Below are 15,494 nucleotides of genomic sequence, written 5' to 3' on the forward strand. Positions count from 1 at the left end.
AAAAAGAAATTGAAGGTATCAAAATAGGCAATGAGGAGACTAAGCTATCACTCTTTGCAGATGATATGATGGTCTACTTAAAAAATCCTAGAGAATCAAGTAAGAAGCTTGTAGAAATAATCAACAACTTTAGCAAAGTTGCAGGATACAAAATAAATACACATAAATCATCAGCATTTCTATATATTTCCAACACATCACAGCAGAAAGAGGTAGAAAGAGAAACACTATTTAAAATCACCCTAGACAACATAAAACACTTAGGAATCTATCTACCAAAACAAATACAGGAATTATACAAAAACAACTACAAAACACTTTCCAAACAATTAATACTAGAACTAAACAATTGGAAAAACATTGATTGCTCATGGGTAGGACGAGCTAACATAATAAAAATGACCATTCTACCCAAATTACCTATTTACCTATTTAGCGCCATACCTTTCAAACTACCAAAAAACTTTTTTTTACTGAATTAGAAAAAAACTATAACAAAGTTCATTTGGAAGAACAAAAGATCAAGAATATCAAGAGAAGGGGCAGCTGGGTAGCTCAGTGGAGTGAGAGTCAGGCCTAGAGACAGGAGGTCCTAGGTTCAAATCCGGCCTCAGCCACTTCCCAGCTGTGTGACCCTGGGCAAGTCACTTGACCCCCATTGCCCACCCTTGCCAATCTTCCACCTATGAGAAAAAATACACCGAAGTACAAGGGTTTAAAAAAAAAAGAATATCAAGAGAAATAATGAAAAAAAAATGTAAAGGAAGGTGGCCTACCAATACCAGATGTTAAACTATACTATAAAGCAGAGACCATCAAAACGGTATGGTACTGGCTGAGAGACAGAAAGGAGGATCAGTGGAATAGACTTGGGGTAAGTGATGTCAACAAGACAGTGTATGATAAACCCAAAGAGCCCAACTTTTGGAACAAGAATCCACTCTTTGACAAAAACTGCTGGGAAATTTGGAAAACAATATGGGAGAGATTAGGTTTAGATCAACGTCTCCAACCTACACCAAGATAAATTCAGAATGGGTGAATGACTTGAATATAAAGAGGGAAACTATAAATAAGTTAAGTGAACACAGAATAGTATACTTGTCAGATCTCTGGGAAAGGAAAGATTTTAAAACCAAGCAAGAGTTAGAGAAAATTACAAAATGTAAAATAAATGATTTTGATTATATCAAACTAAAAAGCTTTTGTACAAACAAAAATAATGCAGCCAAAATCAGAAGGGAAACAACAAATTGGGAAAAAAATCTTTATAACAAAAAACTCTGACAGGGGTCTAATTACTCAAATATACAAGGAGTTAAATCAATTGTATAAAAAATCAAGCCATTCCTGAATTGATAAATGGGCAAGAGACATGAATAGGCAATTTTCAGAAAAAGAAATCAAAAGTATCAAGCACATGAGAAACTGTTCCAAATCTCTAGTAATTAGAGAAATGCAAATCAAAACAACATTGAGATATCACCTTACACTGAGCAGATTGGTTAAAATGATAGAAGGGGAGAGTAATGAATGTTGGAGGGGATGTGGCAAAATCGGGACATTAATGCATTGCTGGTGGAGTTGTGAACTGATCCAACCATTTTGGATGGCAATTTGGAACTATGCTCAAAGGGCTATAAAAGAATGCCTGCCCTTTGATCCAGCTACAGCATTGTTAGGGTCGTACCCCAAAGAGATCATAGATAAACAGACTTGTACGAAAATATTTATAGTGCGCTTTTTGTGGTGGCAAAAAACTGGAAAATGAGGGTATGCCCTTCATTTGGGTAATGGCTGAATAAATTGTGGTATATGCTAGTGATGGATACTATTGCGCTCAAAGGAATAATAAACTGGAGGAATTCCATGTGAACTGGAAAGACCTCCAGGAATTAATGCAGAGTGAAAGGAGCAGAGACAGAAGAACATTGTACACAGAGAGTGATACACTGTGGTAAAATAGAATGTAATGGACTTCTGTACTAGCATCAATGCCATGACCCAGGACAATTCTGAGGGACTTATGGTAAAGAACGCTACCCACATTCACAGGAAGAACTGCAGGAGTAGAAACACAGAGGAAGGACAACTTCTTGAACACATGGGTTGAGGCTGACGTGATTGGAGATTTAGACTTGAAACTACCACACCAATGCAACTATCAACAGTTTGGAAGTGTGTCGTGATCAATGACACATGTTAAAACCAGTGGAAGTGTGCATCGGCTATAGGGGGATTGTTGGGGGGGGGGTGAAGGGGATGGTAGGAGCATGAATCATGTAACCATGTTAACTTTTCTAAAAAATAAATATTATTAAAGAGTCAAAAAATAAAATAAAATAAAAGCTAGGCTCCTCAGGGTTAACACACCTGTTTAGCCAGCCCAAGTCCTGGCTTCTGGCTCATTTGCCTTAGAAGTCCAGGTAAATGTATTCTCTCTCTCCTGGGAAGTGGTAAAAATTTTGTATTCTGGTAAAATACCACAATTATAATTATATTTTTCTCCTTTCTCAGGAGCTCTTTAATTGCTGCTCCATTTGAATAATAAAGTACACAAAATCACAGATTATTTAGCAGCTTTTATCACAAAGAGTAGCCTAAGAGATAAAGTAAATATTTAAACACAGAATGATAAACCATTAAAAAAAAGAGAGAGAATTAAGTATCCTGTGGTCCAGAGAAAATATCAGACTTAAACGCTCTCAAGGGGAAGGAAAAGAAAGAAGATGAAAATAGAAATTTAAAAATCATGTATAATGTACAGCCTGAATGGATTTTTAAAATTCTAGATCAACCCTAGAGCTAACTATTATTCTGGCACCACTCTAAGGAGCTGGGGCCAGTTTGGCTTTCCTTGTGTTTTCTATGCAACTGCAGGGCAAGTTGAGTTGTTATAAACTTGTTAAAGTCAGACCTTCCTTCAGTCCCCAACATCAGGGCAAAAAGAGTAGATTGCTGGGAGCAGACATTTTTTTTATAGCTTGTTAATTTACTCTTTTTTTGTTTGTTTGTTTGTTTTAAACCCTTAACTTCTGTGTATTGGCTCATAGGTGGAAGAGTGGTAAGGGTAGGCAATGTGGGTCAAGTGACTTGCCCAGGGTCACACAGCTGGGAAGTATCTGAGGCTGGATTTGAACCTAGGACCTCTTGTCTCTAGGCCTGGCTCTCAATCCACTGAGCTACCCAGCTGCCCCTGTTAATTTACTCTTATAGATGCCCAGAGTACAAATGACCAAGACAACTAAGTCTCAGAAAAGGAAGGCCAAAAGGAGAAATCTGAGAAGGCTGCAAAAGACAAATATAAATGGGAAACAAGCTACCTATATGTATTTTCAGTATTGTTATGTAAGGGTGGGGATGAAAGGTATGGGGAGGAGAGACAATTATCTTTTAAATGTGTTATTGATATCTACTTTTATATTTGAATTTTCATGAGTAAAAGAATCAAGAATGACATCCATAGGCAAGAAAATCACAGATATATTCTCTAAGTTCTTCAGTGCAAAAAAATGATTATACATCATCTGTATGAAATAACATACTCACACACATACACTCTACAGGGAAATTTTCTTAAACTCTACCATGACATCTTACATTTCCTGATTTTTAACTAATTTTTCTCAATTTTGTCTTTATTAAAATTCTTGTTAATAGCAGTCTGTCATTGTTTGAATATTTATGTGTATCTAATCGATGTAAATATTCTCTTGATACACTTTCTCATCCTGTACAAGTCTTATTGATGTCTTCACATAAATTATCCATATATAAACATTTCCTTAGCTTTTTTAATATTATGTAGATAGCATTCAGTTGACTGTTATCTCTCATCCTTGCTAAATGAGCAGTCCAACTCCTTTTCTAATAATGTAGCTTCTGCATAAAAATTTGTGAGCAAAAAGTGGCATAAAAGAAGACATCACTGATAGTATATGCTATTTAATGCATCCTATATCTCTCCATTGCCTTTTAGATCCCCAGCAATTTGAGCATCTTGGTACCCTTGAGAGCACCATATTATTTTCCAAATACAGTCCAACCTGTCCTCTTTATCTTCTATTTTTTATTAACTATACTACTTATTATTAAATTATTAAATATTTATTAAATGTCCTATTTAACGATAGGTCTAGTTCATTAACCATTTTTGTTGTCTACCCAAGATCTCTGTAATGATGGACCAATCCTTCCAACTGTAGATTCATTTTTTTTCTTGTTTGGATTGCTATACTGAGTTCTTAAATTGCTGTATATCTTGTTTTGGAGGCACCCTTTCAGCTCTTAAATAACTTTTTTCTTCATAAAACAATTTGCAATTTTATCCCTTCATTTGGTATTTCTTTTTTTTACAAATATTCAGATAAACAGTTCCTCACACTTTCCAAATTATGTTACTTCCAGCACATAATTCTTCAGGCTATATTTGGTTTGTCTTGCTCAGCCATTTTTTTTTTGCCTTTTTAATGCCATTTCTACTTCTTTGATTAGCATACCAGAGACTAAGATGTTACTGTGTAATGATTTTATATATAGTTGTAGATGAAAAAAAAGTTTGTTGTAAAAATGATGATAGGTCTCTTCTGTTATTGGTCTGTCATCCCCTTCCACTCAGGTCTTATGCCAATGTTTCTGTAAACTTGGTTTTTCCCCATGTTGCTTCTTACCTTATATGATAAGTTAATTGACAAGTATTTGTTGAGTGCTTATATGTGCCACTGAGGATACAAAAAAGGCAACAACTTGTTTCAGCTTTCAAGGAGCTTATGTTCTAACGGGAGGGATAAGATGCAAAAAATTGTAAGTACAAATATTTTAGTGTAAGTGGAAAGTAATTTCACTGAGAATTATGGAGGAAAGACACCAGGAAAGCCCTCCTATAGAAGGTGGAACTTGAGCCAAGTCCTGAAGGAAGCCAAGAGGCTTCAAGAGGTAAGGAAGAATAGCTGATTAAAAAGTAAGGTACAGAATCAGGACACAAAATATCATATGCAAGGAAGAGTAAGAAGTTGATGTCACTAAATTATAAAGTAAAAGATTGGAAAGGTAGAAAGGTATTAGGTTGTGAAGGGCCTTAAAAGCCAAGCAGAGGATTTTATGTTTGATTCTAGAAATAATAGTTTATTTTGTAGGGAGTAACATGGCCAGATCTGTACTTTAAGAAAGTCACTGGCAGTTTAGTGGAGTATATAGACTGGAGTGGGGCAGGGAGGTCAAACAGAAGGGTATTGTAATAATCTAGGTGTGAGGTAATGACAGCCAGTGCTAGGATGAATAGAGAAAGAGAATGTATAAGATTTTATGAAGGTAGAAATGACAAGACTTGATAAAAGATTGGATATTTGGGATGGACTAGAGTGAAGTGAAGACTAGAGAATGACACCAAGGTTTTGAGCCTTTTTTGAGATAGGATGATTGTATTCTCAACAATAATAGGAAAGTTCAGAAGATAGGAAAATTTGGGAGAAAGATAAAGAATTTTGATATGGACTTATTGACTTTGATGTTTATAGGATATTTAGTTCAAAATGAATAAAAAGTAGTTGGTGATGCTGGGCCTGGAGGTCAGATTTCCCAACATCCTTATCTTCCCTAAGATATAGTAAATTTGTATTGCTTTGACTCATGTCTTTCTACTTCATAGGGAGATCAAGAGTTTGCTAATGGACAGTTTTTGGACTTTTGGCATTCTTGTGATAATTACTTTACAAAGATTAAGTTTATGCGAGAATGATGCTCATAGAAAGAGCTAGCTAGTTTTGGGGTATGGAGAGCTAGTTTCAAAGTCAGGAAAATCTGGGTTTAAGGCTCACCCTGACATATACTTATTGGCTATACGACCTTAGAAAAGTCATTTAATCTCTCATTGCTCCAGAAAACTCTCTAAGACAACAAATTGCCTGATAGGTACTGACCTAAATGGATAGAGTTTTCCTCCCCAAGAATTCCCTATATCAATGATATCACAAGTTCCATTAAAAAAATGGTTGCAGTGCCATTGCCTTTATATGTGTGTGTGTGTGTGTGTGTGTGTGTGTGTGTGTATACATATACATATATACTTTATTTTCTTTAGGATCTATAGCTCATTTGAATGTCAAGTTAGAGCTGTGTAATTGTACATCATATCTTCTCATCTTTATTCTTTTTTCTCTTTTTGTCTTGATTTTGATCTTTGCTCTGACGAGTTAGTACACATACCACATGACTAATTCAGAAATGACTGCATATCAATTACCTGTAATTTCCTGTCTGTTAAGGTATAACCAGTTTCATTTTTTATGATGATCTTTGGTGTTTCCATGTCCATCACCTTCTGCCTTCTCTTCTTGAAGGAAGTGCTCAATATACCTATCTAAAATTTCTGTGTAGCCTACAAGTCCCTGGCTTCTATAGTTTCTTAATCTTGACCAACATTATCCTTCCTCAGACTTATCTTATCTTCACAATGAAGCTACTGCGTATTAAGATATATGTTTATTTTGTTTGGAAAATTTTATCAAATTCTTCATAAATTTTCTCTTTTTCTTTATCTTCTAAAACAGGTATGGGTATGTGAGTTGCAGTTATTTCATGTTGTCCTTTTGGGTTATCATGTTCATTATGAATGTGCAATACAACTTACGATTACTAGACTGGACTTAGTAGTGAGGAATATCTGGGTTCAGCTCCTGCCTTAAGCCCTCTTTGTGTGACCCTAGGCAAGTCACTTACCTTACTAGCACTTGTGCTCTGTTAGTATAGCCCAAGAACACAGGAGTACCCCTGCTGCCATGTTTAGGTATTGCAATAGAACTTCTGTGTAGGGAGAGATCCTGCAGGAAAAGAGGAAGAATGTCTTGTCATGAATATTTTTTTAAAAAGATTATTTGGAAATCATTAGGGTTTAATACATCAAGTGAACTGAATCTACTTACTGTTTAGAAGTATATATTGGGCTTGTGGCCTTTGAACTTTATAAATAACTTTATAAATAACTCTCTAAATGGTTTTAGAGAGTCCAGTAATATCTGGCATTGTGTGTTAAAAGGGAAATACAATGTTTACTGAATGAGTATTCAGTCAGATGGATGGATGGATGAATGGAGATAGGTAGATGATAGTAAAACAGAGAATGGGCTTACTATGTACCAGGTGAAAGAACTGCTTTCTGTAGCTACAGTGAAAGATATTATAATATAAAGGGAGGCTTACAGGAGTAGGTGGGTACACCTCCAACAGAATGGCAGGGAGATGACTGGGAAGTATTCTGGAAGCCCAGTTCTGGGCAAGAAAAGGTGAAAGTTCATGTATCAGTGTCTGGCATTCAAAACGTAGTGAGTGTCCAAGGTTTTTGTTGGGGATGTGGAAGTGTGATGGTGATGGCTGGAGAAGAATCATCAGGGTCCACAGATGACCAAGAAGTGACAGCCTAACTGGTTAAAAGTAAAGCAGAAGAACTCAGAGGACTAGGCTATATTTTATCTCTAGTTTTTCTTCCACTAATCCTGATGGCCCTTTCCCCTCCCCCCTCCCTCTGTTGTTTGGAGACAGAAGACCACAGAAATATGAGCTTTTAGAATGAGGAAAGACATTAGAGATCAACTGTTCACATCCTTCTTGTAGATAAAGAAACTAACCCCAAATAAAGCTATTTTCCTAGTACTAATGCTAAATTGCATTCAATTCAACAAATGTTCCCTAAATGCCTAGTGTGAAAAACATTGTGCTAGACTCTGAGAAGGATCCCAAGATCGATAAGATTTGCTCTGTCTCTCCTAAAGGAATTTATAATTAATCTAGTAGAGAGACAATTTATATACACAGGATAATGCAAAATAAAATGTGGTAAGCCATAGCAGAAGTACAAACAAAATGCTTTGAGAGTTTAGAGAAGGGAAGCAATAATTTTCTGAATGGGAGAGCTGGGGAAAATGTCATGAAGTAGGTAACATTTGAGCATACCTCTCAAGAATGGATGGGATTTCAACAGATAGAAATTATTTTGGAGGACTGCATTTCAGGCTGAGGGAATGACAGGGGCAGAGTTGTAAAGCTGGGAAAGTATTGGACGCAGAATATTCTGTTTTTCTCTAAAGCACAAAGTGGGAGATAAGCTATAAGATTGTGGCAGGCTTTAGTGCCAGGCTGTGTTTTAAAATTTTGTTCCCTAGACAATTGGGAGTCATTAAAGCTTTTTGAGCAGGGGAGTGATGTGACAAGAGCTGTGCATTAGGAAAATCAAACTGGAAACAGTAAGATATTATTTCTAGAATGGAAGTTGCATTGATTCTTTTTAACCTTCAGTAAAGAAAATACCTATCTGAAACAATGGTAAGAATTTTTTTAAAGCAAAGAAGACTCAAAAACCATAAAAAGATGGAATGGTGCTGGTACTTGGAAACCTAAATTCCCTTCCATTGGTGTTTGGTTCTGATTTCTATAAACAAATCTACTTTGATTAGTATTGACAGGGACATATAAAAAGTACATGGGAGCTGAAATTAATTTTTATTTTAAAGTTTGAAAACTTTTTTAAATTGATATTTTCTCTACAATAGCCCCTTCTCTGCATGGTCTCATACTAGACCAAAATGAGGCTTGCAATAACAGCAAGACAAATTTTACAATTACAGTTTAGCATAATTATTTTCATTAAGAGGCATCAACTTGAAGCTTGCCTGACCAAAATATTTGTTGCAATTTTTACAAAAAGCAAAAGTTCAAATTTTAAAAAATAGTTTGTTATAATGTAATTAATCTGTGTGTTTTCCCCCAGTGCTCCAAGTCCAAAATGTACAGCATGTCAAGAAAACATCATTAAAGATAAGGTATTTCAAAGTTCTTCTCAGTTAATTTGTGAAAATGTTTTTTTATACTTTCATTGTAATTTTGAAATAAAATCTGTGTGAAAAGAAATTTTAAGAAATTAAAAGTAATTATTCTAATTATTTTTTATATCATCTTACATTTTAAATGCTGCCTTAATTTTATGACAAAATTTTGGTTAATCTTACTTGTTAGTTTACATCAACACCTCTCCCATTCAAATCCTAAATCAAATCATGAAGTATAGATGAAATTTCACAGAATGTTAAATAATAAATTCACCTTACAGATTATACAGCCAAACCATCTCTTTTTCAGAATGGAAACTCAAGACAAGCCAGGTAAAACAAATTGTCCATGGCCTAGATCTAATAAGCAGCTGAGCTGGATCTCCAAATTTTTTTTACTCCAAGACCATTCTTTCCACCATGGTATAATATATGTTCCCTGAAAACAGGTGGTGGTTGATTTTTACCTTTGTATCCTCAGAGTTAACTACTGTATCTGGTAGACCATAGATAATTAATAAATACTTGTTGAATGAATTCTCAACAAGTTTATATTAACTATTACTATGTACAACATCCTATCCTAGGTGCTCTGGTTTTGTTGTTGTTGTTGTTGTTTGTTTTGTTTTGTTTTTTGTAGGGGAAAGGGGTCTGGAACAATGTATGGAACTCTTTGTGAGGAATTTCCTTCTACCATTATCTATGCAGTTTTTAGTCTTAGAGTCTATGGGAGGCACAGAAAGAAAAAGTAACTTACCCAGGACTTGGGCCCTATTTTATAGATGGAAGGAAGCTTAGTTAGTTCTACCTCTCCTTTCATGTAAAATCCCCATTTAATGCTCTTTTAAAAGTCATTCAGCCTCTGTTTCAATACATCCAGTGATATATTAAATTTGAAATGATTTACTATATAATTCCACATGTGTCAGTAGAATAGCAATACAATTTTTAATATTTTGAATAAAGTTTAAGCCAGGTTTTGGAATGTTGTAGTTATCAAAAAAGTATAGTATAATTATACTGGGGGCTAGAAGGTTGTAGGGGAAAGAGTGGTGAGAGAGGGAATATTCTGTATATGAAGTTTTTAAAACTTGAAAAACAAACCCAACTGCCAGAAAAGCAAGGCCAAATGACAATATGTAATATAAGCACTGTTAATGTTTTATGGTTCTAATAACTGCCCCAGCATAATTCATAAACTGAGAGCAGAAAAGATCCAACTATTAATTTAAACTTTTAATGATTTTTGAGGCTCTGATATATAGTCTTTTCATGTATCTTGCCTGTGGGGGGTCTCTGAAACATAATTGGTAGAATTAGAAAAGAGAAAATAAATGTAAAACACATTCATTCAACTTTGCTCCTTATTAATAGTTTTGTTAATGAGTTGGTGAAAGAAAATGTTTCAAATGATTGACTAAGTTATTTTATTTGTTTTAAATCATCCATATATTTTATTTAACAGAGATGCTATCTTTGCCCTTTATTTGCATGGATAAATTAATTAAATTAATTAGTTGACATTGTTAATATTTGACTATTAATTTAATTGATGAATTATAAATCATAAAGAAAATTCCTATGTAGTAGCTAGTAGAAGAGATTCTATGGGCTCAGAAGAACAGAATCTTAGTATGACATCCTAGAAAGGGTCCCAAACTTTGCAGTCAGAGACCTGATTTGAAATCATGGTTCTGCTATTTATCAGTTGTCGAACTTTAGACAGGTAACTTTCTTCTTCTTGTCCTCAGTTTCTCCATCTGTAAAATGAAAGGAGTAGAACAAAATTATTCCAAAGGTCCTTTTAGCTTGTAAGTCCTAACATGTGCCTCTGTCTCTAAATTACAGCATTATGTCCCCACCTGCTATAGGGAAGAATGAGGGAATGGAGGAGCTAGTAAGCTGGTAGATGATAAAATCTTTGACTATGGAAAGCCATGAAACAAAAAAAAATTAATGACCTTGTTTCCCTATCACCCCCTTTCAATTCTGTGGTGACAGTTGGATAGAGAAACAGAGAGACAGAGACAGAGAGGGACAAAGAAGGAGGTAGCTATATTAGTCTAAAGAAAATTTACCTCTCAAAGTTTTTTTAACTTTTAAGAATTTACCCTTTAATAGTTATAGGAGCCTTTCACCTCAGTAAGCATGCAAGTGTTGATGGATGGTGCTTTTATTTTCTTTATACTTTTGAAGTATCTACTGTGATGGTGTACCTTAAGGTCATGATATTTTTAATACATATTTACAAAAGACTTTTATCTGATTCTGTATTTATTTTTATAGATAGCAATATATTCCATCTCTTTCCCTATGAAGTTGAAGAGAAAATTAAAATGTTACATATATTTTTGATTATCACAGAATCTTATCTAGTCCACATTTAATTGAAACTCTTTAGTATCAAAAATATTATAGATGATGTCATTAGAAAGCAAGGCTATTTCCCAGTGCAAAGCAGGCCTTTACCCATAGTAAATACTTAGGTATTTGTTGAATTGAATTTAATTCATAGCATGTTAAATGGTAAAGGATGTTAATTGAGACAAAAACAAAAGGATAATAAGAGATATTTCTTTTCTAAACTAAAACTCCCTTTTATCATCAGGTTAAACTTAATCTATGCAATTAATATTTTTAAATGTCTATAATCATGAACTGTTTTAGAAAGGAATGAATTGACATGAACAACTTCACTTTAGTGCCACAATAATCACATTTTCATATTTACAAAGTGCTGGCCTTATTGCCTGTATTTTACTCATAAGGAATATAAGGCTCAGAGAGATTAAGTGATAAGAGATTCAACTACTTAAGTGTGAGAGCTGGGACTTCCACTTATCCAAGTATCTGTTTTAAAGTCTTCAAGACCAATATTCTTTCTGTTGTTTGTTCTTGTTATCATCATTGTTATTCCACTTTCAGTTTTCTGTTTCTTTTGTTCACCTTTGTAGTATGGAATTTGTTCTACCTTTTCCTTATTGTATGATGGAAAATTCCTTTATGGGTGCTTATGTTAGTAATTGTCACAACACCTTCCTAATAGGCTAATGGGTACTGTGTGACTTATTTTTCTAGGAAACATACTGTGACCTATGGCCAAATTCACTTAAGTCTTAGAAAGTCAGTTTTCATATGTTTAGAGCCATACCACAATAAAACTGATTACTTTGTGGGAAACATTTAAACAGCCACTGGATGGCCACTTAGCAAGAATATTGTAAAAGAAATTCATTCTTTGAGTAGGAGGTTGAACTGAACAGACCTTTCCAATTCTGAGATTCTATAACATAAGATTCTGTTCTATCTGGTTTTTTGTTTTGTTTTTTTCTAATGAAACTTATCTCTACATACCTTATTAATTCTTTTACCTGAAAATTTTGTTATATGCTTGCCTTCATATTTGAAAAAGTTCAGCAATGTGTACATACAGTATTTGTTTCCTTTAACTATATAATGTCATCTGAAAAGTCAATCATGTTGTTATTTTAAAAACACTTCCTATGACCAGTTTTCCTTTAGTCCTATTTAATACATTTCATTAAGGTTAAATTGTTTTAATTGTGTTTCACAGCAGGAATAGTTAGTTCTTCATTCTGCACAAAAATACCCAGATGGATTCTTAACTTTCTCTATTGTCCACTTCAAAGTTGATTTCATAATTTTATTAAAAGCTTTTTGCCTTATTTGATGTATTATGTTTTTTTTAACCAGTGCTAATCCTCTGAAATAAGTACCTTTCAATTTCAGGTATTTAAAGATAATTGCTGTAAGAGAGAAATTCTGGCTCTTCAAATATATTGTAGGAATGAAAGCAAAGGATGTACAGAACAATTAACCCTGGGACATTTGCTGGTGAGCATTGAACCACTATTATTAAGGTTTATATTAAGAAGCTGAATTCCTTAACATTGACAATAAGGTTCTCAGGGTTGGTGAACCTTTTCCTAGTTTGAGTGCCCAGAGGGCAAATTCAAACTGTCTGTGAGCCTCCCAATTACTGGAGAGAGTTGATGGAGAAAGTGCTTGCTTTGGTGGGCTGGACAGAAGGGTGGGGCATGCAAAAAAATGTCCTTGTGCTGGGAAGAAGGAGAATGAGCAGCTCCGAGTGCCAGCTATGCACTTGTGCCACAGCTTCACCAACAAGGGTCTAGGGCTACCAAAATTCTGTTCCCAGAGAGGTTGACCTAAAAGGGTGTTAGTCTTACTTTGGTTCATTATGTTCCTACCCAGAATTTACTCTGGAAAACTGCCAATTTAGCTCATGCTTAGTTTTTACCAAAGTAGGCAAAAAAGTAACATCCATATATAAGCACTCAGGGTAGGACAGCTTTTATTTTATCCTCATGGAAAATGGAATAGGTGTATAGGACTCAGTGGAGTCCAAACTAAACATAAATAGAAAAAAAACACATAAAGCATTCTTAGTATGCCATTTTCTTGTGAGTAAGAGAACATTCCAACATTCTAATGAATCTTTAGCTTTCTTAGAGGGTCCTGCATAGTCCTTCCCAGATTGGTAAGCTTCCTCTCACATAGAGTTCCTCAGAGGACAATCTTTGGATTTGCCAGACTAGCATTCCTGTTGGGCTCATGCTCTCCGAAATACTCATGTGAATAATAAAGGATGACCAGTAGAATTGCTTGTCAGCTCTGGGAGGAGGGAAAGTAAGAAGGGATGGAAAGAAAATGAATCAGGTAAACATGGAAAATATTTTCTAATTAATTGATTGATTGATTAAAAATAATAAGGGATGACAAGGCCCTAATCTCTTCCCCTTCTCCCCAGTAATGGTCTTTGTTCTTTTGCTGGTACTCCAGTTGCAGGGTTACCATATAATTGATCTTCTTTCTTTAAGAACCAGGCTGCTCAGGAAACCCCCTTTACCTCCTCCAAAAGTTCTGATCCCTGAATTCTCTATTTCAGGGTTATCCTTAAGGCAACTCCCAAGGCTGACAAGAATTTTCTCTTCTCTGGCTAAAAAACAATATTCTAAGATTAGGCCACCTAGGAAATCAGAATCCTACTTCTTCATAGAAGGTTTGGGTTCAGAAATATTACTCCTTCTTAAGCCAAATGGGCAACCCCTTGTGTACTTAAGCCATGCGCTTTTTTAGTAACTATTATTGCCCAAATTGCTGTCATCTCTTTAGCTGGGAAAGTCCTCTGCTCTCAAATCTATTCTCAGAAAGGGAAACAGAAAGGGAGGAGGTGGCCAAGAATTTGAGATTTAGAAACTTTCCCCTTAGACCACTTATGCAATTCCCCAAGTGTTTCTGCCTCAAAAGCACCATTAACTATTAACCTGCAACCCTACCCTAGGCATTATTCTGGGAGAAAAACACAATAGAACATTATGTGAAAGGAGGCCACCTCCTCTCCCACAAAAGTCCTAGCCAATTAAATAACACAAACCCCATCAGATATTTTGTGTGTGTGTGATACCCTTAGAATATAGGGAAATTTAGAATATTTGAGGGCAAAAAAATTGAAATCAATCTTATTTATATACTTTTAAATGTAACTTAAAGTATTGTTATTAGTGCATAATTTCATATTAAATATTTTAGAGGAGAAAATATCTCTACTTTAGAAGTGTTCTCACAGAACCCCTATTTATATTGTGTGAAGACTAGGGTTCCATCAAACAGAGGTTGGGAAATTCTGTCTTAAGGTTATTTAAATTGGAATGTAGGAACCAAATAAGAGCAATAGCTTCCCACCCCAGAAGGGTACCTGAGATATTGCCAGCATAATTCTTCAGGCATAATTTAGCATCAGAATAATCCTCAAATACAATAAGGAAGTCATTGCCTCTGTTAAATCTGTTACTCTGTGCAGCTGTACATAGATGTAATAATAAGTATTGAAAGCTCAGACAGAGAGCCACATATTTAAGATTAGAGCCAGTACTCATTTTGTTTGCCATATTTCATATTCAATGTGCATAGGTACATTTAAAAAGTGACTGCCAGTTTGAAGAACTTCCATGTGTCCGTGCTGACTGCAAAGAAAAAATCCTGCGAAAAGATTTACAAGGCCATGTAGAAAAGTCATGTAAATACCGAGAAGCAACATGCCAGTACTGTAAAAGCCAAGTTCCCATGATTACACTGCAGGTGAAGTTTTTTCTTATTTCATTTGCTCCTACCTTCTGTGCAATTCAGATTTAAGTTTCTGTATCAAACAGATTTTTTTACAATTTTTTTCTAAAAATAAAAGTCATATTAATATTCATATTCCCATAATTCTTTAGTATTTCTAAAAGACCCCCCTCACAACTTCCTTATGTGAGTAAGGGAGATGAGTTCCATAAGTCTAGATAAGGTAAAAGCTTACCAATCAGAGGCAAGAATCATGATAGCTCTTTTTGAGGACTGAAGAACTGTCATGGAAAAAAAAGGGTGAGACCTTTGTTCTGTCCAGAGGACTAAACCAGGAGCAATGGGTAGAAGCTGCAAGGAGACCAATTTAGGTTTGATATCAGGAAAAACAATTAGAGGTATCCACAAATGGAATAGGAGGCATTAGGAGGGAGAGGGGGGTTCCCCTGCACCAGAAGTCTCTAGGCAGAGACTGGATGATCACTCAGTGGGTACATTATAGTGGGGATTCTTTTTCAGGTATAGGTTGGACCAGATGAAAGCCAAGGCCCCTTCCAATGCTTCAATTCT

At 35.1% G+C, this 15,494-nt stretch overlaps 1 protein-coding gene across 1 annotated transcript in view; it reads left to right on the top strand.

The window, feature by feature from the left end:
* Positions 1–15,494, top strand: part of TRAF3 (TNF receptor associated factor 3) — a 169,373-nt gene that overhangs the window by 130,604 nt on the left and 23,275 nt on the right. The window contains exons 7-9 of the mRNA XM_044659907.1: positions 8,762–8,813; positions 12,570–12,674; positions 14,772–14,939. Coding sequence (XP_044515842.1) covers positions 8,762–8,813; positions 12,570–12,674; positions 14,772–14,939 — 325 coding nt within the window. The remainder of the gene's footprint in view (positions 1–8,761; positions 8,814–12,569; positions 12,675–14,771; positions 14,940–15,494) is intronic.

The sequence above is a fragment of the Gracilinanus agilis genome, chromosome 2 (assembly GCF_016433145.1).
Source record: "Gracilinanus agilis isolate LMUSP501 chromosome 2, AgileGrace, whole genome shotgun sequence".
Lineage (NCBI taxonomy): Eukaryota > Metazoa > Chordata > Mammalia > Didelphimorphia > Didelphidae > Gracilinanus > Gracilinanus agilis.